The sequence below is a fragment of the Hemicordylus capensis genome, chromosome 2 (genome assembly GCF_027244095.1).
Source record: "Hemicordylus capensis ecotype Gifberg chromosome 2, rHemCap1.1.pri, whole genome shotgun sequence".
NCBI lineage: Eukaryota > Metazoa > Chordata > Lepidosauria > Squamata > Cordylidae > Hemicordylus > Hemicordylus capensis.
In genome coordinates, this window is record NC_069658.1 from 141,613,017 (window position 1) to 141,639,573 (window position 26,557).

At 46.2% G+C, this 26,557-nt stretch overlaps 1 protein-coding gene across 14 annotated transcripts in view; it reads left to right on the top strand.

Annotated features, from left to right (window-relative positions):
• LOC128343247 (neuronal acetylcholine receptor subunit alpha-7-like) overlaps window positions 1-26,557 on the top strand; it is a 158,539-nt gene that overhangs the window by 111,977 nt on the left and 20,005 nt on the right. For all 14 annotated transcript variants that reach the window (XM_053291999.1, XM_053292006.1, XM_053292001.1 and 11 more), the window contains one exon: window positions 771-857. In XM_053291999.1, coding sequence (XP_053147974.1) covers window positions 771-857 — 87 coding nt within the window. The remainder of the gene's footprint in view (window positions 1-770; window positions 858-26,557) is intronic.

The window sequence follows — 26,557 nt, forward strand, 5'->3', positions numbered from 1 at the left end:
AATCCAGCAAGGATTCTTCTTTACAAGCAAAGGGGAGGAACCCTATGGGGTTGAAAAGGGGGGAGGCCCTTATGCAGCACGGTGGCATGGCAGCGAGGTGGTGGTGGGCTGCTGCGAGCTCCTCTAGGCTCTGTGGGTGCTCCCTCCATCAGCCCGGGCTGGTGGGGACCTGGTTCGGGCCTCTGCGTATGGGGATGGGAGTGTTGGCAGGGCCTAGGGCACCACTGCCAAGGACCCACTCTGTGGAGCGTAAGGTGAACTTCCACCCACCCCGCCCTCCCTTTTGAACCCCATAAGGCTCCTCCCCCTGCTTTGCTTGTAAAAGGGAATTCTTACCAGATTCCCTTCTGCAAGCATGTAGAGTCGGCTGAACAGGACCGAACCTAACTGGGCCTGGTTCGGCTTGAACTTGGACCAGCCCCCCCTTTTGGAGGGCTGGTCTGGTCTAAGCTCAAACCGGTTTTGCACATCCCTAGCAGAAAGGAGCCATGCTGTGGTATCTCCATTGTTACACAGGTAACATCAAAAAGACTGTCATTTTCTGTAATGTGTAGATCAGTTCTTGTTCAATTTTCTTTTTTTGCTAGAGTACACAACTTGCATCTCTCTTAATCCTGGGTTTACGGAGTTTCCCCAAGATGAATTACTAAGACATGTAACTGCATATCTAATGACTGGAATACACTCATTATTTATCATCTTTAAAATTGAAGGCATTCCTGAGTTTAGTTCCTGCCTCAACCTTTTTCTCCTTTACAATTTTCTTGCAGGCATTACAGTTCTCCTGTCCCTAACAGTTTTCATGCTGCTTGTAGCTGAGATAATGCCTGCCACCTCGGATTCTGTTCCATTAATAGGTATGTTGATGGCGAAATCCCTTGTGGCGAAAAATCTTGTGTGATTCTTGACTTATTCCTCTGAGTGCTTTGTAGATTGTGCACATCTCCTTATTCCTTAACCCACCACTGCACATGATCCAGTTCAGATTAAATACTTCTAAGTGCCCTTATTTCACTGAAGAGACAAGCATGCCATCAAAATGGATAGGAATTAAATTTGTTGAAGTTTGATTGGATCATGTGCATGGTATGAAAGTCATCTTATTATATACTTTTTGACTCTGCAGGACAATATTCCACATTAAAACACAGACATGCAAGTTGAGTTGAATGCTTTTTTCTTCTCTGAGTTACAGCAGGCTTGTAAGTTAAACTGAAAGAAAGATGGTTCTTTCAGGCTACCAATAAGCCGTAAATGAGTGCCATGGCTATGTGTGTGGGAAAGAGTGCTAGTAACTTGTGAACTTGTTTGCAAGGCTGTGTTTTAATGTGTACTACATAAAACACAGGATCTGGTGAGAATATTAGGATCTGGTGAGAATATTAGTTCAGGGGGGAAACTCCTCTCTAAGGCTCCTTAGAAACTCCTTAAATAATAATTTAAAAAACCAACCCTCCTACTTGTAACTCTCGGTTCACATTTGCTTGGTCATCGTTAGATAACCGTAACATAAAGTGGTATGTTGCATGTTGGAAACAGCTATCCACATATCAAGCACTAGAAACAGAGCTTTAAGTTGCTTGACACAACCACAAGCAGAATACTTTCCAGTGGAGGCAGTTCACACATCTGGCTGTGCATAAATGAGGGCTGTTACCAGGCATTGACATATGCAGTAATGTATGTGTACATGTGGATCAGACAGAAAGCATGATGCCCCAATTACAAAAAAAGATATGTTATTAAGAGCTGAAGGTTTAACTACCATCAAAAAAAAAAAATCTTCATGACTTTTCAGAGGAGGGGAGGTTGGGAAAGCAAATTATTTTGGTTTCAATACTCCTCCAGCTGGCTTAGTGCAGTAAATATGATGGATGCTTTTGTTGCTAAGATTTACAAAGGTTGACTTAGGTTCCTAGCCTGTGGTTTTCTGTAATAATATTGCCTTTAAATATTTTATCTTTATTAAGATAAAGATAATTACTTTCCCTCCTGAGAGGGAAAGGTTCCACAAATGTGTGGGTATTTATCTATGAGAAGGGATTTCTGCTTGCTACATATTGTGGAGCACTGATATCTACTTTTATGAAGTTTTACCAGTGTATGAGCTTCTTCATAAGGATATTGAGGATTCTTAATAACTGCCACTGAAGAAGACTGTTGATTGGTTGAAATGCGTTGGGCTTTGCAAAGGTGGTTTTTTAAAAAAAAGTGTTCTCCTGTTACAATTTGAAAGACAAACTTGGTTCCCTTTTTCTGAATGGATGATTATCTTTGCAATAATCTGTTACAATTCCCCTTCCCATTTTCAAATTATATAACTTTTCTCAATGAATGCAACAGCTGTTCTCTATTTGGCAACTTTTGGTTTTAATAAAAATAATTGGACGAGTCCTTTTTGTTTTGTATTGGAATAATCACTGTACTAATAATTATTGCAATATATAACACAAAAGACCTGTCTTTGCACCAGTTCTTTGAATTCCCCATTTCCGTTTTGCAGTTGTATGACTTGCCTGTTCTCGTCATTCAAATTGCTTTCCTGAACTGTTCCATAGTGTGTAATGGTCCATTAAATTTCCAGTGTTTTTCAACACCCGTTGTTCTTTCCAATGACAGATTTTCAGTAAGAGCCTTATGGTTCTGTAATTCAGCCTTAAAAACAACAACAAAATCACAAAATGATCCAGTCTCAATTTGCTCAAACTAATAGAATTATATCCAAATGTCCATTGTTGTTTTCACCAAATGTCCATTGTTGTTTCCCCTCTGCTAGACCAAATCAGATGTGATTGGACTCTCTTTTTTTCACAGTACTGATAAGAAATAAAAATGGGGAGGGTGGTGCAGAAATTGGGAAACCTCCACCAAAATTGTTCTGAGCTCCTTTTAAGATTTGAATTTATTCAGCACTCACTAACCAAGGCAAGAGAAAAGCACCCCAGAATTTCAAACTAAGATGTTTTTTTTTGAAAAATGGCTTCCATAGGAAAGTTTTATGGCTATGTAAGAAGCTGGAGTAGTGTTGAGAAGGCTTCCATTGTTCAGTCTTGGGTGAAGTTAGTCTACAATGTGTCTAGGTTTGTTTGGAGATGAGTGTTTGTGTTGTCCATTGACTCCCTTCATCCAGGAAGAAGGGGCAGACCTGATATGTATCACAGAGGCTTTGGGCCTGTTTGGTCCCAGCTTCTTGCTCCAGGGTACTCTGTTGAGGAGTAGGTGAGAGGACATGGGCAGGGAGGTGGGTTGGCTGCAGTCTATAATAACATCTCCCTTACCAGGATCCCTGTTGAAGTGTCTGACCATATCAAATGTGTGTATTTAAGTTTGGGGACCAAGGCTAGACTGGGACTTATGGTGGTGTACCGTCCATCCCACTGCCCAACAGAGTCCCTAACTGAGCTGACGGACTTGGTCTCGGGTTTGGCGTTGGAGTCTCCTAGGCTTATGGTGTTGGGAGACTTTGATGTTCACTTTTGAGACTAATGTGTCTGGGGCGGCTCAGGAGTTCATAGCGGCAATGACGATGATGGGCCTATTCCAAGTAGTCTTCGGACTGACACATGTTGCTGGACACACACTTGATCTGGTCTTTTACTCGGATCAGGGTGGTGTTCCATGGATGAAAACTCCTGTGATTTCCCTATTGTCATGGAAGGACCACCATCTGGTTAAGGTTGGACTCACAATCATGTCCCACTTCCGCAAGGGTGATGTGCCTATTAAGATGGTCTGCCCGAGAAGGTTTTTGGATCCAATAGGATTCCAAGAAGCCTTGGAAGGATTTAGTGTTGGCTCCGCCAGTTATTCTGTTGATGCTCTGGTGGAGAACTGGAAAACAAACTCACCAGGGCAGTAGACATGATTGCTTCTAAGCGTCCTCTCCAATCCACTTCGAAATTGGGCCTTTGGTATATGGAAGAACTACAGAAGCTAAAGTGGCAAGGTAGGCAATTGAAGCATAAGTGGAGAAAGACTCAACTCAAATCTGAAAGATTATAACAAAAAGCACATTTGAAGACCTATGCTCAGGCAATATGTGTGGCAAAGAAGCTAATCTTTTCTGCCCATATTGCATCCACAAACTCATGTCCAGCAGAGTTGTTTAGGGTTATGAGAGGGTCAATATATGCCCCTCCTCCTTTGAATCAGAATTTGGAACCATCAATTACCCATTGTAATGTTTTTAATGAGTCTTTTGTGTGGGGGGGGAATCTCTCATATTCGGGCCAACTTAGATTCAGACCCTACAGTTATTGCAGAGTATTATGCAGAAGTGTCCAGCAACTCCTCATATGTGGTTAGGCTGGATCGGTTTTGGTTTGTGATTCCTGATGATGTGGTTAAGCTGCTTGGAGCGGTGCAGCTTACCACCTGTTCTCTTGACCCTTGTCCGACATGGCTTATGCTATGCGGTGGGGGTTGTTGTAGAAGGCCTGGTAGATATTATAAATGTTTCTCTGTCTTAAGGAGGCAATTGTTAGACCTCTTCTAAAGAAGCCTGCATTGGATCCCTCAGAGATAAGCAGCTATAGGCTTGTCTCCAACCTTCTGTGGTTGGGCAAGGTAATTGAGAGGATAGTGGTGTCCCAGTGCCTGGCAGTCTTGAAGGAAACTGATTATCTGGACTCATGTCAAACTGGTTTTTGGGCAGGCTGTGGGGTGGAGACTGCCTTGGTCAGCTTGATGGATGATCTCCAACGGGAAATTGACAGAGGGCGTGTGACTTTGCAGGTCATTTTAGATCTCTCAACAGCTTTTGATACTACCGACCATAGTATCCTTCTGGAGCTTCTGAGTGGGTTGGGAGTGGGAGGCACTGCTTTGCAGTGGTTGTACTCCTATGTCTTGGGCAGATTCCAGATGGTATCACTTTGAGACTGTTCTTCAAAACATGAACTTTTATATGGTGCCCCCCCGGACTCCATACTGTTTCCAATGCTCTTTAACATCTACATGAAACTGCTGGGAGAGATCATCAGGAAATTTGGTGCAGGGTGTTATCAGTATGCTGATGACACCCAAATCTATTTCTTCATGTCAACATCATCAGGAGAAAGCATAACCTCCCCAAATGCCTGCCTGGGGTCAATGATGGGCTGGATGAGGTATAACAAATGGAGACTGAATCCAGAAATGATGGAGGTACTTATTGTACGGGATCACAACTCAGGATCTTATTTTGATCTGATGGTTCTGGATGGGGTCACATTTCCCCAGAAGGAACAGGTATGCAGTCTGGGAGTGCTTCTGGATCCAAAACTCTCACTGGTGTCTCAGGCTGAGGTAGTGGCCAGAGGTGCTTTCTGTCAGCTTTGGCTGATACACCAGCTTCATTTCTTGAGATAAATGACCTCAGAACAGTGGTACATATGCTGCTAACCTCCAGACTTTACTGCAATGCGCTTTATGTGGGGCTGCCTTTGTATGTAGTCTGGAAACTGCAGTTGGTACAGAATGCAGCAGCCAGGTTGTTCTCCGGGTCATCTTGAAGAGACCATATTAGTCCTATATTAAAAGAATTACACTGGCTATCAATAAAGTTTCCGGGCAAAATACAAGGTGCTGGTTATAACCTATAGAGCCCTAAACAGCTTAGGCCCTGGGTATTTAAGGAAACGTCATCTTCACTATGAGCCCCATTGCCCATTGAGATCATCTGGAGAGGTTCATCTGCACTTGCCACCAATTCGTCTGGTGGCTACGTAGGAATGGGCCTTCTCTGTTGCTGCCCTGGGGTTATAGAATGCTCTCCATGCTGAAATAAAAGCCTCCCCATCTCTGACAACTTTTAAAAAATCTTTAAAGACGCATTTATTCACCCAAGCATTTTAACTAGACCTGTGGTTTTAAATTCTTTCAAGGTTTTAATTACTGTTTTAATTTGTTTTATGTTGCTGTAAACCACCCAGAGATGGAAGTTTGGGATGGTGTGTGTGTGTGTGTGTGTGTGTGTGTGTGTATGAATAAATAAAACATATATTGTAATGTAGGCTGCTTTCCAATCCATTATGGATTAGTCATACAGAAAGCATATTGCAAAAAGGCTGAGGGCCCAGTTTACAACTGAAATGTATGTATGCTCCATCCTTCTCAGAACCATCCAGCTCTCTTTAGATAAAGTATATCTCAAAAGCCTCATTAACACTTAATATACTCCAATATTTTCTTGTAATGCCTAAACAATTGGAGCATGTCGAATGTACTTGAAATGCATCTTGCAAAGTAAGCCATGTAGGTCAAATGCACTTTGTTTCTTTCATGTGCTTGTTAGATTTTTACTCTTCTTGCTGAAATGCCACAGCAGGATAACGAGTCCACACCCTGGAGGCTCACTCCAGCTATTGGTCAGGTAAATGGCTCAAAAGAATCTCCGTCTGTTCTTCCAGGATGGCGAAAAGGCTTTCCAAGATGAGGAGCATTTCAGTAAACAACAACATTCCTCTCTAGTGTGGCCACAGGATGGATCCCATGGTGGAGCTGTGTGGCAAAGGGACACCTCCATTTGCAGTGCCTCCCATTGGGTTTTGTTGGACAACTTAAATGGACTACAAGCTTGACAGCTGAGAAGGGGGACAAACCCTGCCCTCTGCTCCAGGCACATAGGTCACCAGTGGCAGGCTTAGCCACTGTCCGGGTGATGTCTCTTAGTGTAAGCCCTTCCTTTTCTGATGTAAGAGATTGGCTTGAGAGGAGGAGGCGTTGCTCAGTGGGGAAAGCAGAGGGCTTACACTAGAAGGCCGCAAATCCAGCCTCTGGCACACACCTCCAATCAAAAGATACTAGGAAATGATTCTAGATAGCAGATGCCAGGAAAAGATCTCTGCTTGAGACACTGCAAAGCTGTTGCTAGCGAAGTAACCCATACTGGGCTGGAGCAAAATGGACCTAATAGGCTGACTTAGTACTAGCTAGTCTGATATGTTCATGGGGAAAAGTAAAGCACTGCAGCAAAAGCTTTCCGGGCTGCAGCAGTGCATCCGTGAGATGAAGCCAGTCTTTCAGTAATGAGCATGAACTGTCCCCTTTGCTAAGCAGGGTTCTCCTTGTTTTGCATTTGGATGGGTGACTACATGTTAGCACTGTAAGATATTCCACTTAGGACAGTGGTTCCCAAACTGGGAGCCTCCAGATGTTGCTCCACAATTTATTGTGGCTGGGGCTGATGGAAGTTGTAGTTCAGCAACATCTGGAGGCTCCCAGTTTGGGAACTTCTGCCTTAGGGGATGGGGCCGTGCCTGAAATTTTGGAGAACCTCTGCCAGTCAGTGTAGAAAATACTGAGCTAGATAAAAGCCCCACACCAGCCCCACCCGGTCTGGCTTGGTATAATACCAACAGCAGCAGCAATTCATATACCGCTTTTCAACAAAAGTTTCCGAAGTGGTTTACATAGGCATAAGGCGCTTCTGCTCCTATGTGTGTGCACAGCACTGCCTCTCCTGCCACATACGTTCCACCAATAAGTGGCAAGGAAGCAAAGTATCTGTTTAAGACACAGAGGTATACGAGGGCCATCATCTGAATCACTCGTTCTAGAAAATGCTTATTCAACATAGGACGGTTTTGCTGTTTTAACTTTTGTAAAAAAAATTTCTTTGTTAGTTCAATTCATTTTAAGGTTTAATTATACATCTAATACTTTTTTTAAAAAAGTAATTTGCTTCCTAATTCAGAGTCCATGCCCTTCTGGAGTAAACCATGACCCTCCATTAGGTAGACTAGTGTAAAGAATCTGGTGCTCACCTTTAAAACCTTCATAGCCACAGATGCAAATCATTTCCCCCTAAGTAAGTCCCCATGCCAGGTGTGGGGCTCACCTAAAATGTCTTTACTACAGGATTTGTTGGCTGCTAGAAGCAGGACATTCCCTGGCATTGCCCTGAAGCCCTAGATGACTTTTCACCCTGTTGAGATGCAGACTTTCTCCTTGTTTTATAGCTGCTTCCCTCACAAACACAAAGTAATCTTATATAGATTTTAACTAAGGCTTTATTCAAAAACAACTCAATTGTCTCCTTCTCCTTTCCCTCCATCTTCCTTTTTGACTTGACACCCCACACTCTCTACAGGATCCCCACTGGGACAAACTTCTAAACAAGAAAACATAAAAGATACTGGATAGAATACAACATGCCTCTGTTGCTTTCTGGAGGCAATGCAAAATATATTTATTCTGCAGGGCATTCAGCTGCTGAGATCTGCTGCTGTTGTGGGTTTTATGTATTATAAAGTTTATCTGTTGTTGGATGTGTATTGTTTTCTATAGAGTACCACTTTTGCAGCTATAAGCCCCTTAAGCTGAAAAAAGTCAGGAAAAAGATATTTTAAATAGATAATTAAATACATGAAGGAGAATAAATCTGACTTGTTGGGCTAGAGGAGGGAGTGCAAGGAATGGTGTACTATATCCCTTTCACTTAATCTTTTTATCTTCACCACCATGCATGCATATCATTAGAGTATAGATCTGGGCTTGGACATCTCCCAATTGGTCTGTAGAAATTACATTGGGAGAAAACACTTCCTTTTAGCAGCAGAAAGGAAGAGTTAACAGAGAAGATGTAAAGCTAAAAGGAAGCTACTCCTACTTCTGTTTGAATTGATATACAATCTGTGGAAGAGACAGAAGGAAACAAAGCCATGGAGACTGGCTGCATTTATTTTTAAGAGTCCCCCTGTAAAGGGTCGTATTCAAATCTAGTGGGGCCTAAAAGACAATGATTCAGCCAGAGCCAAGTGCAGCCATCTGTGATCAAATGAGGCTTGTTCTGCTGCTCTGCTCCGGAGGACCTCTACCAGCCCTGATGACTGACAGTGGAGCACAGCCCTGGCAGCCTTGGAACTGGATTATGCAACCACCGAGGCAGCCTGCCAGATGGCTCTTGGAATGTCTGAGTTCCTTAATGTTGTTGCGCACATCCTACCCCGAGTGGAAGAAAGTTCTAGGGCAGCTTTACAGGGACCGCTTCCTTGTGAGAAGAGAGAAGGCAAGAGGCCACTGGAGGCTTGTGAAGCTTTTTTGTTATTTTGGCAGTGCCTATACAGTTGAGATCTATGTTTTGCAGTCCCAGCCCCTCCAAAAGGGATAGCAGTATGCTCCATTCTTCAACCCACATAGGGGTTTGTGGGCACTAAGAGGTAATGTGTGTGGAGAATCCTATCATATGATTAAGGGATCAGGATACAACGTGATGGTCTCCAGCTCTATAATTCTCTGAACAGAACTACGTTGTCATAAACGGGCAGAAACGGATAGACATCCATGGCCCCTGTGCTAGCCCAGTGGTGCTTAGGATGCAAGACCAGGGCAGCCACTGACTTGGCCTCATTGTCACTCATGCCCTGTTCCAGTGTGAAATGATGCCTACTCTCCTTATAGAGACCACGGCAGGGCTTGCTTTTCATGTGAGGCAGGCAGTGTCAGTCGGACAGATTCACCTCCACGCCCCCCGCCCCCCAATCCTACATGGGAATATTAACTTTTTCTCATTCCCGTTTGGTACTGCTGTTACTTTCTCTAGTGGCTGCCTGGATTAGTCACGTGGACGATCCCACTCCATCAAATATCATCCAGTAAATGGAATGGCATCACAGTGCTTAGTAGCTAACCAGATCTGGTTCTCAGATGGCATTGCTGCGGGCACATGAGAGCAGTGTAAAGGAATAGGCAAAAATGTTTGCAAGGACTCGTAAACGGTCAAAAGGGGGAGTCATGGTGCATGCATGTTTTGCTTTGTAGGGTAAATAGCTTCAGCGGGATTTTCATCAGAACAATAGAGGAAAGGGTTGAAATAATATACTCCTGCACTTGCCCTCCCCTGTCCATGCTGCTCTTAAGCTTTTTTATTATTATTTAAAGCAGGAGGTCTGTTCACAGATCTCCCAATGTCATCTCTAGCTGTGCGCTTTGTCATCATATTATTGCTCCCAGTATTAAAAAGACACTTCTGCTTTGTCCATGCATTTTGCTGGATGACAGAGCAACCTTTGCATATGAAGCTGCCTTTGAGCAACCTTTCCATATGATCAGCCTTTGCATATGAAGCTGCCATATACTGAGTCCATCAATTAGTTCATCTAACCCAGCATTAACTGCTGTGACTGGCGTTGGCGTTTTGAGTGTAAAGGTAAAGTTGTGTTGACTCCTGGTGACCAGAGAGCCCTGTGGTTTTCTTTGGTGGAATACAGGAGGGGTTTACCACTGCCTCCTTCCATGCAGTATGAGAGGATGCCTTTCAACATCTTCCTATATAGCTGCTGCTCAATATAGGTGTTTCCCATTGTCTGAGAAACATACCAGCGGGGATTCAAACCAGCAACCTCTTGCTCTCTAGGCAAGCTACTTCCCTGCTTCGCCATTAGATGGAGGGCTATTTCTCAGCTCTGATCTGAGGTTCTTTCAGTGGAGATGGCAGGAACAGAAACTGGGACCTTCTCAGCCTCAGAAGAGTGTGCAAGAATTGATGGCCCACCCACCCTCTTTTTTGTGGTGCCATATAAAAAGAGGGAAAGGGGGTTAGAGGGAAAGGGAGCTTTTTTCCTAGCCTCCTCCTGCTATAAGGGCAAGAGGCAGCAAGATCTGTCTGACAGGTGATATGGATATCCAGGCAGTAGCAAAGAATTGTAAAAACACACTAAAAGGCAAACACAACTTTAATTATTATAATTAATAAATAATACAAGTTCACAAACTATACAAGCATTCCTTGTCCTCCAGTTCAGTCCCTCCTTCCTCTCAGCCTTTCTGTCCTCCTCATGAGTAGCAGCAACTGACTCCAGTCCTCCTTCCAGCGTGCATCTGGTTTCCGGTCAGCCCCAGCTCTCGCTCGCCCCCTCGCTTTCCCTCCCCAGCCCCACCCGGCCCAACTTTGGGAAGAGCCAGCTTGAAAAGCCAGCCAGTCTGCTTCAACAGAGACAGAGTTCCTCAGAGCAACTCACTGAGCTGGAAGGGAAGCTCTGAAGCTGGAGGATGGAAAAGGGAGGGAGGGAGTGAGTGAGCCAGTGAGAGACTTCACTCCAGCTCTGCTAGCTCTGAACTCTGTTGGAGGAGCAGGAACAGGCTAGCTTTTCCAGTGGACAGAAGTTGGGTGGGGCTGAGGGAGCTCCCACTGGGACTGCAGCAGTGGTGGCTCCCCTCCCGGCTCGAGGTTTTAAAAGGGGGTGCCTGCAGCTTGGGTACCTCCTCACTCAGTGGTGGTGGTGGGATGGCATGACGGCCCCTTGGGGATGGTGGCCCGGGTTCTTTGAACCCGTTTGCACAATGGTGGCTCCACCCCTGGACCTTCTGCCTGCGAAGTATGTGCTCTGTCATTGAATTTTGATCTCTTCCCCAAACCCTTCCAAAGCGATGCAGCTGAGTGCTCTCAAAGCTCTTCGTGGGCAGCTGTGTGTTGCCCCTGTTTCTTCAATAAGCACGAGGGTGACTGAGGACAAAAACCTCAGCCTCACAGTAGACATTTTGGGTAACTTCTTGCAGTGTGACATATCATGAGTACAAAAACTACCTGAAGGAACTAACAGCTCTGTGTCTGGCTGATTCCTTGAGTTGTACTTCTTTCTTTCTTTTTTAACAAGATAAAAGATGTGCCATGAGTGGTACTGGCTAGAGGCAGGAAAATAAGATTAGTCTACCTTTGCATCTGCTGTCTCTTGCTCATAGTGGTTCTGCTCTCACGGAAACCTCTGGCCCTTCATTTATCTTTGTCTCTTTTTATAGTGATTCTGTTTCAGCAGGAGAAGTGTTAAGCTGGGAAAATAACTCTTTTTCCAGTCTTTTGATTTTCTGTGTTATTGGATCTCGGTCTGCAGGCTAAGTCTGGACCCTACTCCCTAATATCTAGTTTTCTGTGTGGAAGAAATTGCTTCATATGGAGGAGTGTTCCATCACATGAGCCCTTGCTCACAATCTGAAGTGGTACAGCCCAGTCAGAGGCTTTCCTCCTCGGTGAGAATTAGAAGCCATCTCCTGTGAGAAAGAGCCAAGATTGTCCAAGCACCGAGTTCGAAAAAAGTATTTTAAAAACATACATATTTACCCATCCTTCTTCCCCACTCTCCTTAAGGTATGGAATCTTAAGATAATTCGTATGACAGAAGTTCCCCAATTATCTTTTCCAGTTACCCCCATTACAGAAACCAGGCTGACCATGTATACTCCCTACTTCCATGCAGAGGCACCAGTTCACACAAATGATGCTGCCACGTCAGTATGGCCTGCCTGAAAGCTCACATGATCGGGAGCTGTTTCTGTGAGCTGCCTTGTGTGAACTGGGCCTTTGAGGCCTTTATCCAGCCTGCCTTCTTGAACTACAGGTTGTAAGAAACACAGGGTGTTGCCGAAAACAGCAACTCTGTGTTGAGTATTTCCCCTCCATCATTTGTACTGCAGCTTACAGAGGCCCGGTTCGGACACAGTGGGAAACTAGGGTACACGAAGCTGCGGTTAATCTGTGAAGCCGAGAATCATGCCACAGATGATTGATCAACTGTGGTTTGGCAACCTCTGTGGACAGAGGAACCCCTCCCTCTTACTGGTCTGCCCAGCTTGCATCCCGGCAAGCTCCATTCTGCACATGTCTCCAAACTGTGGGCAGGTTGTAAGTATGTCAGTAAGGTTGCAATTATTGGCTATGATGTCAGAGGAGGCGTGCTTAGTGCGATGGTGCCTTTTCGCCACTGATCGCCTCGCCTGCCTTGAGCAGGGCAAAGACATTCCACAGCACTTGCACCACTGCCTTCGCAAGAACTCCCAAGCTACATGGTCATGCACAAGTATAACTACTGAGACCCCGGGATGGCAAAGGGCACTTTCAGATGGCAATGGGGGAAGAGATGCAGAATAGCAACTGAGAAATTGGAGTGGTGGGGTGGTGGCTGGGAGAAGGGATGGTCCACCAGAAAAAACTGAAGTCGTGTCGTATCCGGACAGCTGCTCCCAGAGCCTAGGATGGATCTCATGCAAATTAATTGCGGTTGGGGTTTCTGGGAGCTGTTACCTGCCATGAAAGGCAGCGCCTGGCAAAACCACAACACTACCACCTTTTGATCAGGAGGAGTGACCTGTGTTTTAAGCATCTACATTTAAAGAAAAGGGGGGATTTATGCATGTCGTTTATGCAAGGTCCAAAACCTGCAGGAGAAGGCAGGCTTACTCCAATGTGGTTCTGTACCTTTAAATATATGAACTCTAGGCATGCGTGCTTCCCTGTGGCCAAGCAGTGGTAGGAGGAGTAAGGAGATGGCAGAGGGTGTCACATCTGCTCCAAGAAGTGGCCAGCGAGAAACACGGCCACCCTTGAACTGACATATTTCTGAGTTGCTCTGAGCTGACTTCTCTATGGTAGGGATGTGCACAAACTAACCCTCTGCCAATAATGTTGCACATGGGCAAGGAAATGCATCGTGCAATTATGTCAGGATAGTTGTTATAGGGGAGGGGAAGGCAACACTGTTTTCAGGCTTATGGTGCAGACCTGCCACCAATTCCTCACCTCTGCAGATTTCCACAGCTTTTCAGATTACAACTGTTCACGTAACTGTAATTAGCTCATCATCTTGGCTTTTGTAGACAGCTCAGACAAAGGAGAAGTTTTTCTTTGGGTATCATTTTTGTGTGATAAAGAAGCATGAAACCTTCTGCAGAACATTGAGGACTGCACTTCCCAGCAAGAAGGAGAGAAACCAGCATAGAGTTGAACTGTTTCTCAAACAACTAAGTCTTGTGAATTTCTCATAATGGCCTCCAGGCTGCACCCTGGATATGGATGCTTCAGGACCTAGTTGCACAACCATCAGCTGTGAGAAAAGCCTGCTCCTGCTTGGCTTTTTGAGCATTTGTAATGCATGAGGCATGTACTTAGCTGTTTAACTTTCAAAGAGTGCACAGAGGACCAGAGTTTACATTCCATTTAGGCTTGTAATTGCGAGACATTCACTTAAGCTGTTGAACTCCTTTTCATAGAATAATATGGCTAGAGGACATCCCAAAGGTAATTTGGCTTGCATTCTTTCTGTATTGTGGCAAGATTTCAGTACTTAATCATATGCTTCACATTACTCCAAATAATAAGGTCTCTATATTGCAGCTGTGTCCCATTATTAAAAGGGATGTCCTGAGGCTATCTAGCACTTCTGGAATTCTGATTAAGGCTGGATCTGCACATGCAGTGAAATGAGGTAGCCGGGTGAACTGTATCACTTCAACTGCAGATGAGGGATACCTTTCCTTGAACTCTCTACCATCTGAAAGATTTCTGGCAAGTTAAAAAAACTAGCTCATCGGGAAGAGAGACAGGTCCCAGCCCAGCCTTCTCCCTGCTTTGCTAGTTTCTGTTTGTAGGGATATTTTTTATGGAGGGGACAATTAAAATGTGATCCCCCCCGCATACTGCAGTCTAGCACTAGAGTAGGAATAAGCAAAACATTTCAATCTTGGACCGTTCTAAGCTTGAGATGGGCCATTTCAAGTATTCTGAGCTCATAATAAAATGCCCTTCAAATGAAGGGGACCCCATTCTGAGTTGGAACATTTCAAGTGTTCCATTTTGGAGGGCTGTTTTTCTGGGGAGAGTGTCCCATTTTGGAGGGCTGTTTTTCTGGGGAGAGCTGGCCTACCATTTGGGTCAGCAGGTAGACCAGCCCTCCAAGGTGGGCAACGTGCTAGTACCGGAAGCCTGGTCTACCCACTGGCCCCAATTGGTAGACCAGTTCTCCTCAGAGAAAAAGACCTCCAAAATGGTGCTTGGAACACTAGAAAGACTTGAAAAAATTTGAGTCTGTTTCATCGGAACAGCCAGCTTGGCCACTGTTTCAACATTTTGTTGAAATGTTTCGGCCATTTTGCATTTTATTTTGAGCTCTAAAACAAAATGCAAAATCCGTTTCGTGTTTCACTAGAGGCCATTCTATCATCTCGGGCCGCCACTCCTACCTCATTCTGCTGCAAGTGTGCAGAAGTCTGTTTAAGGCCTTTTCAAGACAGGAAGACCCTGAGCTAGTTCTAGTTACATACTTGTGTACAATAATTATGGTCCAGATGGGGATGCACATCCCTTTCTGTTAACAACTATGCATCCAACTCATTTAATAGAGCTTGGCTCAGGGTCTCAATCCAGCCACCTACTTCTACATGTGAGCCTCTCTTGCTGGATTGGAATGAAGGTCTCCTCTCATAATGACCCTCCCCAGTGTTATGTAATGGAGAGTTAAGAAATGGGATTTTTAAAAAAAGTGTAGCAGAATATGGTGGGAAATTGCAATGTGTGAGTGTATGGGGAAAGAAAGAAAAGAAAGAATGCTTTCAAGGGGCATGGTGTGTGTGTGTGTACTTTTCCAGAATGGCTAACTTGTGATGCTTTGCACAGGCACCATCTAATAGGTCTGTGAGACTAACTGGCACAACAACCTATTTCACAGGGAAGGATCTGTAACAGTTGTCACTGCAGGAGCTGGAAGTTGCCACTTAGCAATCTTGGTTTAATGGCGGTGTGATTCCTTTGCAACAGGAGTGTGTGTTAGCATTACATTGTATAGTTAGTATGGTATTACCCCACAATACTCCAAGGATGTGCACATAACCGGCCAGGCTGGTTTGATTCGAATCCAGGCCAGATTTGAATTGGCCCTACTTGGTTTTGGCACCGGTCAAACTTGTGCCAAATCCGGTGAAGATTCCCCTCTACCAATAAAGGGGAAAATCCAGTGAGGATTTCCCTCTACCAATAAAAGGGCAGGCAGCGGGGCTTCCATAAATGTAGAGGGAGCTGGAGGGGAGTGATTTAGTTCTTACTAGTCCCAGTGGCACTGATGGTGCTAGCGGTGGCTCCCCCCACCCCACCAGCCTCTCCCAGAGTAACCTTGGCCAGTTGTGGCCCACTTCGGGCCTCTGAGCATACGTGGGGGGCCACTTTAGTGACCGTGCATGCACGGTCACTAAAATGGACCATGCATGTGTACAGAGGCCCGAACCAGGCTGAACCCATACTACTCAGGGGGAGGCTGACTGCGGGGGTGGGAGTTGCCACCAGTGCTGCCGGGACTGTTAAGTACTAAATCACTCCCCTCCCACCACCTCTAGGTTTAGGGAAGCCCCTCACCTGCCCCATTACTGCTAAAGGGGAATCCTCACTGGATTCCTCTTTACCAGTAGAGCTCTGAACTGGCTCGGTTCGGTTCGAACTCGATCCGGCCTTCGACCCCAAACCCATCCAGCTGAGCCGGCTTGACATTGAGCCCAGCTCCAACTGAGCTGGCTCACACATCTCTCCAGTCCTCCCACTGCAGTAACTGCATAGAGATGAGCCCTAAAATATCTGCATCTAGTAAACCTCCATATTTATACCAGACAATTTCCCTTTACTTCTACTGCCACTGTGCCACGTCACATCTATAGTACAGTCTTCAGGTGATTCTGTTATGTATGCCAGAGGTTTTCATTGCTATGTATCTGTTTTTTGTTACTGCTTTCGTTACTGTGCAACTCATGTAGGGTTTGGAACAGCAGCTATTGGACGGAACTTCTTGCGATCCCGAGTTTTGATAATGAAGAGCAGTTGTGCTGTGAGGCCTGTTTGATCCCTGCATTTCCCCTGTTATCTCCACAGTAGTTTCAATAGTCATTCCCTCTCCCTGGATAACTTTCAAAAATGTTGTTCTGTGAGAGGACCGGGAATTTTCAAAGGGGCTTCCTTGGCATCCTCATTATACTAAACTATTATTGGCAGGGGGTGAGGGGAGAATCTCCTAACAGTTAAACTGGCATATAACAGTTAGGTTGGCATATAACTGATACACATTTGTGCCATAGATAGCTTTCTGTGTGTATGGTTTTGATAGTGTGCTTTAAACAATGGAATGGAGGCCCTGCTGACACCAGAAGAGAAAAATCAATGCCACAACAACACTATCTATTAGACAAAGAGTATTAATTCTATTTTTTGTAAAGCATTTGTATAAACAGTGAAAAGTGGGGAGAGAACAGCAATGTTCTCCTTTAAGAAGTCCAAGCCTTCCTATTCCAGAATCTAGTTCTGTACCAGCTTTACTAGTATCACTGGCACAGCAACTCTGGGATCCGTGTGTGTTAATTTGATATGGCTGCAGAGCTAAGAGAGGCTGCCTCGTACACTAGGGCTTGTCCTTCAATTCTTGCGTGGCAAAATTGCATTTTAAAAATGTTCTCAGAGCCTCTTGAAGAGTTACTCTTTGCAACATGGAGATCAGGCTCCGTGCAGGGGAAAGAATGTGCTCCATAGCATTTGAAGTGTGGCATGAGCATCTTTTTCTCCAGGAGTATTCTGATCAGGCAGCCACTCAGTCAGTCTACTTGCAATTAAATGAACACTCGTGATGTACTTCAAAAAATATGGAGTGCCCTGTTTTTCCTACACCAAGACTGATCTCTGTCTAGGAAATTGAAACACACATATGAATACATAAAATCAAACCTCAGGCTGCAGGATGAAGAGAAAATATTTATTTTAGAGCACAAATGAATTTGCTCTCAAACAAATTCTCCTCTGTGAATAATGATGTTGAATATTCAGTCTGCAGATGGGGATCATATAGTTGAATTCTTCCCCATGAAATCCCACCCCCATTCTCATACAAAATGAGGAGATCAGGGCAAAGAATAGGTAGGACACGTCTCCCTGACATCTAGTTTTGTGTGTGCAGGAGGTTTTTTTTATGAGCAGCATTCAATCAGGTGATTCTTCTATCTGCAGTCTGTAGTGGTGCCAGGACTGGTGCAGACTATTTTGCGCCCTAGGCAAGGCTAAGTACTTGCACCCCCCCAAAAAAAATGTCAACTTCGATTTTAAAAAACAGATGTTTTGTAGAAAAAATGAAAAGCACAACAATTGAAACTGCTAAATTTATTTTAAATTGCAATCAATCAATCAATCTCTTTATTTCGGTCAGCGACCAGCATGAGGTTAAAACAAATGTAAAAGAGAAGACAATCAAACTTCTATTGCAAACGATAACCAAATAAATTTTTAAAAGTCCTCCTCAGCATAGATCAAGGTACTGAAAATACTACTAAAATAATTAGAGATAAAGGAGGCAGCAGTATTTCATACTTATGAGGCTATTACACACAAATCAAAACTCAACCAGTTGCCTTCTCGACTCCTAAATCTGAGAGGGGTTAAACAATCCAGGAGCTTGGGAAAATATTGTCATTAGATTTACTGCTGATATACAGGTGATACCAGTACCTGCGTGCCCACCTGCAGCTAGTCACATTATAGCTACAAGTTGCTCTGGCCTTAAATCCATCACCTATTTTCCCAATATTAAGCTCTTCCGCAAACGGAGGGCTGCACTACAAAATTTAGCTACCTGTCTGGTGGCGCAGGAATTACTTCCTTCCAACAGCCTGTCAGTCATCTGAGGAGAATCAAGACCTGGGCATTTAGCTATCAAAGGGTAAATGAGATCTTAACGCAGGTCTCTATAGAACAAACATTCCAATAGCACATGGGTGACTGTTTCCACTTGACCCTCACCACATGGGCAGAGCCTCTCCCTATAGGGAATCCCTCTATATCGGCCCTCTAAGGGGGCTGAAGGCAGGGCAATTTTAAATTGCAAGAATAGGTAATACGTCAATTTTTGATTATCTTTCTCAAATACAAAAGAAAATATTTTGGCACACAAATCATTTTGAACTAGAAGACACTCAGTAGAGTGCATACCTCCGCCAAGGGCAACACAATCCTCAACACCACATCAAAATCTCACTTTGTGTGCCTTTTCCTTTGCAAATTTTGTCACAAATTCAATCACATCAAGTGCTGATGCCTGTTCATGTTCAGTTGATATAGTTGCCAAGCCAACTAGTCAGCCATAGTTCACTAGAGAAATGGGGGTGGGGGGGATGAGATCACTGTGATACAAATTGAATTAAATTTAACAGTATTTTTAGTGTTGAAAACAATGAACTCGTTCTTTTCTCATATTTCTACTCATTCTGGTTTCTCACACTCTTAACACATTGACACTTTACACTCTGTGCCCCTCTGAGGTCTGCGCCCTAGGCGACTGCCTAGTTGGCCTAATGGTAGCACCGGCCCTGAGTGGTGCAGTCAAGAAACAGTTTTACCACCTGATCTTTTTGTTTATGTGAACAAGTCCCAAGAGGAGCTACTTTCAGTACAGAAGGGGGAGAATTGAGAAAATATGTGATGACTGGTTGTAAATTGGGAGAATGTGCAGATCATGAGACTCCCCTCCCTTCCACATTCTGTTGCTTTTGGAGACATCAGTTACTGTAATGCTTTGCAGCAGTTACCACCACCAATATGTGCTGTTTTCACATTTGGGCCCACCAAATAAGTATACGGAAAGGAAAGACCTTCTGGATTGCTTCTCAGCTGGCACCTTCACTAGTGTTCAGCAGCTCCAGATCATCCTTCTTGATGACCATGATGATAGTGGGCTAAAGGCTATTATTTTCAAAATGGCAATTATGCCTGTGCATGAGCATGGGTCTACAAAAGACACAGAGGCCACTCACACAATCAAAAACTGTGTTCTACTCAGGTTTGGGAGCTGTGTGTGCTCCCAATTTTCGCTTGTGTGGAAGCAAGGTGAGAAGAAAACCTGGGTAGAAGTGATTGTGTGGAAGCAAGGTAGGAGGAAAACCAGGGTAGCTTTTCCTCCTGTCTTGCTTCCACACAGTGAGGCTATTCACACGATGTGAACCACCAGGCTCGGCTGCAAGTCCACCTGTGGTTCTTCAGTGGGTAACCTGCTAAAGTACCCCTGCCCTTAAACCAGGTTTGCGGAGCGAGCACTCCGCAAACCAGGATTTTTTACTTGTGTGTTGCCACAGCATGGCTCCATGCCGTGGCAACTCATGAGTAGACCCCTGACCGGAAGGCTCAAGCAGCCTCCTGGCTCGAGGGTCTCTCCAGCATGCCCTGTGCGCTCACGCAGGGCATGCTGGAGCTTCCGAGGGCCTTGTGGCCCCTGATCCCCCCAGCCCCGGCCAGCTCCATAATGGAGCCAGCAGTTGTGTGGGTGGCCGATCCAGCCGCCCAGGGCTACCGCCCTGCTTGTCTGCGGGGAGAGCAGGCTAAGCCCACTCTCCCCGCTAACCCCTTCATGGCTCTTCTCAAGAGCCTCTGTTACTTCTACCCAGGTTTTCCTACAACCTTGCTTCCACACAACCAAAAATTGGGAGCACAGACAGCACCCAAACCTGGGTAGAACACAGTTTTTGATTGTGTGAATGGCCTCATAGACTGCCAAATTCCTTTCTGTGGATATTTCCTCTGGAGAGATGTGTTGTACCCTGAAGCTATTCACATGAGCAGAAAACAGGGTGACCCCATGCATACAACCTTAACCCCATTTCAAGCCTCACAGCAAACACACGTGCATTTAGTGAAGCCTCAGCAGTGAATATGAGAGACTGAGGATCAACTTTTACAGGGTTCTCTTCAAGCAGTCAGCCACAGCTTGCAATGTTGGTCTTCCAGCCCCCGGAGTGGCTAGGGGGGATCACATGACCCAAGGAGACCACTCAGAGGGCTCCAAGCTGCAGTCCTGCTTTGTAGCTCTCTGATTGGTAGCCTCAGTTAACCCTTTCCTGGCAATTGCAGCACTGTCAAAGGAACTGAACTCCGTCCTGATGCCCCAAAGGTGAGAGAAGAGAGCAGCTGCAGCTGCCAACCAGCCCCAAAGGAAGAGTCACACACACCCCCAATGCACTCCCCAGATCCAGGAGGGATACAGCAGATGCCCCCTGGAGCAATTGCCAGATGCCCCCATAAGTAGCCTAGGCACAAGGCACACTCTGTACACTGTACAGGAGCATGGTTTGGGAAGGCAGAAGGGGGAACCTTCCCCTCGCCCGCTCACTCTCCCCACAGCTGTGCCTGTGGCCTCCATGGCACACACCCCACCCCACTGTATAGTGTGTGTAGAAGGTAAAAGGGAGAACCTCCCCCCTCATTGCCACCATAGCCAAGTGGTGACTCTGCCTCCCCATCAATCCACCTTGCTAGCCTCTCTGGGCGTAGGCGGGTGGGCATGTGGGGGAGGGTGTCCCCATCACCCACCTGCCCTGATGCTGCCACTTGCCACTCTTGCAGTGCCAGCAGGGTGGGAGATTGAGTGGCAAAGTGTCACCCACACCTGCCCACCCTCATTGGCACTGCTACCCTCTGCATCTTGATGATGGTGCAGAGGGTGGGTAGGTGGGTGCAGTGTCACACCCAGGCATATTGGGCACCTGGACTGCCCCCGACGTGAGGCCCTCCGCCGCTGCTGTGAGCCCCCTGCTGCCACCACAAGCCCCCCCCGCCATTGCCTCCTTGAGGCCAAACCAGTGACCATTGCGTGGACAGTCATTCCAGCTGTCGCTCCCACTCCACCCGCTGCCACCACAGGACCTGCCCCAACCCCACCCCTGGCCGCACACATGGTGGCTAGAATACTTCTAACGATCAGTAATTTGGCCTTGTGGAGGTGGCAGACGACCCTGCAGCAGCCATTCAATGCCTCCCCCACACCTTGGGGGGTATGGGCAAGGGCCCCATGTTCCGGGGCTAAGAGCACCTCCGGGTGAGCGGATGATGCTGAACATCTGCCCACTCACCCTGTCCACTGGCCATATGCTACGGGCCCCGCATTTTCGAGGGCCCCGCACTCTCCCCGTACGGAGTGCATCCTTGCATCTCCTCGCAGGGGGTGGCGAGAGCAGATGAGAGAGTTGCGGGGGGTGGCGAGAGCGTTGTGGGGGCGGCGAGAGCGGGCGAGAGAGTTGCAGGGGGTGGCGAGAGCGAGCGAGAGAGTTGTGTGGGTGGGATATCACAGGCTCAGTGCAAGACCGCACAGATACTCTGTGCAGGGTCAGCTAGTAAAATGTAAAATGATTGAATAGTATGACATATGTGTCTGTGCAACTACTCCCCTTAGGGAATGGGGCTGCTATAGGAAGAAGGGTTTGAGCTCCCTGTCTGGCATCTCCAGGTCGGGCTGAGCGGGAATCCTGCCTGAGAGCCTCGGGAAGCCACTGCCAGTCTGTGTATTCAGTACTAAGCTGGATGGACCAATGGTCTGACTCAGTGGAAGACAGCTTCCTATGTTCATATTTTCCCTTGGGCTCATTTGCAAGGTGCCTGCCACTTTAAGGAAGTTAGAAGGAGTGCTGCTGAGAGCTGTGGCTGGCCAGGCTTTCCCCAAACATTCTGCTTGCTTTGCAGGGCACTCTGGTATCCAGGCTCTATGGTATCCCGGTGAAGGGAAGGGGAGGGAGCCTCAAGCAGCGTCCTACAATGTCCTGTGGCTCCACATGAGCACTGGGAGGGGGTAGGCAATCTCCCTGCTTGCTGAACCTGGTTTTAGAGGAGGGGCTGGGAACTGCGTGACCCTCTTTTGACAGAGCCCTGTTTGAGAGCTTGCCGAGGTTTCACACGGGAGTGCTAACCCCACATTCAGACCTCAAGCCCTGTTTTTACTTGTCGTGAGAATAGCCTCCTTGTATTTTAGAGGATGTTCTTGCTTGTATTTCCATAGAATGTGTTCTATGGAAAACCATACCTGACTCTTGTATGTGATGTATATCATTACAACTTTTTAACAAGTTCTGTATGTATGTATTGTCCAGGCCTCTGACAGCACTATGATTAGACTTCTTATGTAACTACTATGGGGACGGTTGGATACAAGGGTTGCTTCTGAACCATCATTAAAATTTTGCCACTTAAAAAAAAAACCCTTTCAAGGTCCTACTCAGGGACAAAGTCACAGTCGTTCAATTCCACACAAGCCCTTGTTTGCCACATTTGAATGTAATGCTCCTTGGCATGTTGGTGTGACACTGTCTAAAGCTAATTAACAATCTTGTTTGCTTTCCTTTTTAATTTATGCATTAAGTCTTCTTGCCTTCATCTCTACAGTCGTGTGTATGTTTGCCAGAGGATGCTGTGTTGGAACCTGCTGTTTACCACAGTAACTCCTCCGGTCTTGTAACACAGAGCTGTGGCATTTACCCTTCAATTTGTTGCTTGCAGCTATTGTTTTCTGCCTGAGACTTGTGATTTGCACTCGTGTGTGTGTGTGTGTGTGTGTGTGTGTGTGTGTGTGTGTGTGTGAAAGAAATACATTTATGAGGGATATAATCAGCATTGCAGTCTTCCCATTTCATGCTATGAAGAGGGGGGAAAGCAGCAGAATCTGCTTACAAGCTGTCTGATTGAGGGCCTAACCCGTACAACATGAGCTGACTGTCAAGAGCTGCCGTTAACTTGCGTCAGACAACTGTCCACATGCGTGAGCTTGCCCCCTTCATCATGAAACATATTCATTTCTTGTCCATTGGCTAGACGTACTTCTATAATACACGTTTCTAAGTTTTCCAATTTGTGACTCTCAGGGAGACGATAGATGGGCCCCGCTGGCACAATAAATCTCCAGGGACTTCTGGCAGGTCACAACTCAGAAACCAACTGCTTGGCTACAGTGAAAAATAGGTGGCCAAAAGGCCAAGCTACACTGACAATATGTTGCAGCATGTGACCGGCTTAGATGTGGCCAATTAGGCATTAGAGGGAACTGAATACATGTGGCCTGAAATAAAGTTGTCTATGGCCCTGTTCAGCCACTCCTGATGGGGGGAGAAATTCTTCCCTGGTACAGCATTTGTTGCTACAGTTAAATGCTGCACTTGGGGAAATCAGGGGCTGTGGATATGGGGTGTACTGGTGGGCTGGGGTGGGGGGAGAGGGCTAGCCGGGTCAGGTAATGAGTGCCTGAATAGAGCTGGTGTCTACTAGTGCTCTGAAGAGAAACTGGTTTCAATCCCTATTCAGAGGGTGAATTAGAAGTCAAACTTGTTTAGTGTCAAACTAGTTAAAGATATTTCTTGTGAGTCCCGTCCCACTTTAGAACAGTAGCCAGAGGGTAGTGAACTGAACTGTTACCAAGCTGGGGATGGAAGGGGGCTTTTAACCCTTTGCCCCTTTGGAGACAAATAGCTGCTTTAATCACACTGGGGCAAGCCTCTCTTCACCTCTGCAGTGGCCCTGATGCAGAACTCCAACGGGCTGCTGTTTTAAAGTGGGGGAGGGGAGAGGAAGCATCAGAGTGATTATGATGCATTTAACATCTTGTCTAGTTTGACCTTCACATATGACGTTTTTGGCATGCATGTAATAATTGAAAAACTGCTCTCCCTTGGCCAGCTCCCAAGAGGCAATGGTAACCTAGAAAGGTTCCCTTTCCTTCTCCTTGGCTGAACAAATGAGCAGGGCTGTCATAGGCAGAGAGAGAATGAAGAGCAGTCGCCCAAGCCGTGTTTTGTACATTATAGGAGCACAGCCTGGTACCCTAGGCACTAGATCAGGGCTGCTCAACTTCTGCAGATGTTGGCCTATAATTCCCATAATCCCTGCTATTAATGGCTGTGTCTGGGGATTATGGGGGTTTGCAGTCCAAAAACTGCTGGAGAGTCAAAGTTGAGCAGCCCTGTCTAGATGTTGTCTGGCCCCGCTGGAAGCAAATGCACATGGAGAAGCCCCTTTCCACATGTCGATCACTTTGGCTGAATCTAGGCATCTGTATTTTGAAGCCTACTTTGGGATTAATCAAATCCACTGTTCTCAACATAGAAGGGCTCCTGCCTAAGATAGTGCATTAAATGGCTCTGGGAAGGGTATTTATCACTACAGCCCAGCTTTTCCGCCTAGAATTCATTCACTGCCCTATTGTGCCAGGAAGTGGAATTTGAGATTGGTCTGCCTGTCAGTGCAATGAGATGGGTGAGCCTGCCCAGCCATGTGTTGATTAACTGCAACAGAGGCTGACATGGCAATCCCTTGAGGTCCTTATACAATATCCCAGGCCTGAGTGGTGTTGGCTGACGCCTGGTACAGCCATCCTCAGATTCAGAATAGAGGATCTCTTTTTGCTTGAACTGGACCTCTTTTCCAGTTGGAGAGCTTACTGCTAGGATGTGTGTATTCAAAGTTAGGATTTATGATGGAAAGGGGTTGGGGGGGGAACCAGTAATGCTAATAATATCATTATATTAATCTATGCTGCCATTAGGAGTTTATGTGCAGTCTGGTCACCCCGATCTTAAAAATGAGTTGCTAGATTAGAGAAGATACAGAAAAGGGTAGGCAGCCTAGGGTTGGAGTGCCTTCCTTACGAGGAAAGGCTAGCATTTGTAATCTAGAAAAAATGCTGAGTGGGGAGAAGAACTTGACAGATGTAGAAGAGAAAGAGGCGGTGTTTTCATGAACAGCCGAGACTGGGCTAGGCCATTCGTGTGGAGCGCCGGGATCCATGCAGATCTCAGCCCTCCTGTCTGGCCTTACTCCACTCTTTAGCCCAGTTCTTAGCTAAGCTTAAAGGGAGCAAGCACTCCCTTAACTGGGCGGCTGGGCTTGTGTGACTCCTCGGGCTCCGCTCAGCCCAAGGAGACACAGAGACGGGTGCCTAGAGTGCCTGCCTGACAGGCGATCCTGTCCATGCACCGCACTCATGGATTGTAGGCTTTCTGGAGGCCGGGATGCATCATCTTGGTCTCCAGAGCTCTGCACTGCATAGTGCAGTACGGATCATCTGGGAGCACAATCTGCACTCCCAGCACCCTTTTTGTGATTGTCTGGCCGGAAGGTTAGTTAGAGCAGCCTGTCCCCCCCGCCTGCCCGGTAGTGTGAATAGCCCCACTGAATCATGTGACAGGAAGAAAATTTCAATATGTTTTCACTCATCTTGAATGAAGTGCTTATATGTTGATTCAGAAGAGAGAAAAGCATGAGAAAAATTAATGTTCTCATGCTTGTTCAAACTCATGACCCTGAAATGCATGTGCACCTAGCTGCTTGTCTGTGGCTCAGACCACCAGCTCAGAATTTCCAGGGAATATTTTTCCTTTGAAGCTGGGGCATTTACTTGAATGCACGGGATCCTTTTCTCTTTTGAAGCCACTCTAGCAGGCAGCTACCTGCTCAACGGAGTGAGCCTAGATTGACTAGCACCAAACCAGCAAGTGTGAACAAATGTTCCGATCAAGACTGAGTGGAGCTTCACCAAGTGTATACCAGAGGGGCAGCGTGGAGAGCCAGTGGGTGGAATACAGTGCAGCACCCCACCTTTGGAAGAGTGTGGTTCGCACGTTGGCTTCATGTGAGCCCAAATCAATTCCTTGATTCTGCCAAGCTCACAGGGGCTCTGCAGCTACTCATGGCTGCACCATCTCTGTAGCAATGAGCCTCCCACTGGGAATAAAAGTCCAAAAGGCAGCAGGGAGGTAGTGGCCTTCCAGGAGTCCAGGACAGTCTTGGGCAGAATGTCCACTAACACGCCCATGCTGCAAGCACCATCACTCAGGGAATCCGGTTCAGGGATGGAGCATGGCAGATGCCTTCCCTCTAGGTTCCTCCAAGGACGTTTGGCCATCTACAAGGAGCAGGGTTGAACAGGCAATTGGTTGAGGGGCTTTCAGGATAGTACTGGACAGTGTGCCTACCAGCTTATGCAAAGCACTATGAAAGCAGAAGTGGTGGAGCATCAACAGAGTGCATTTCAGTCATCAC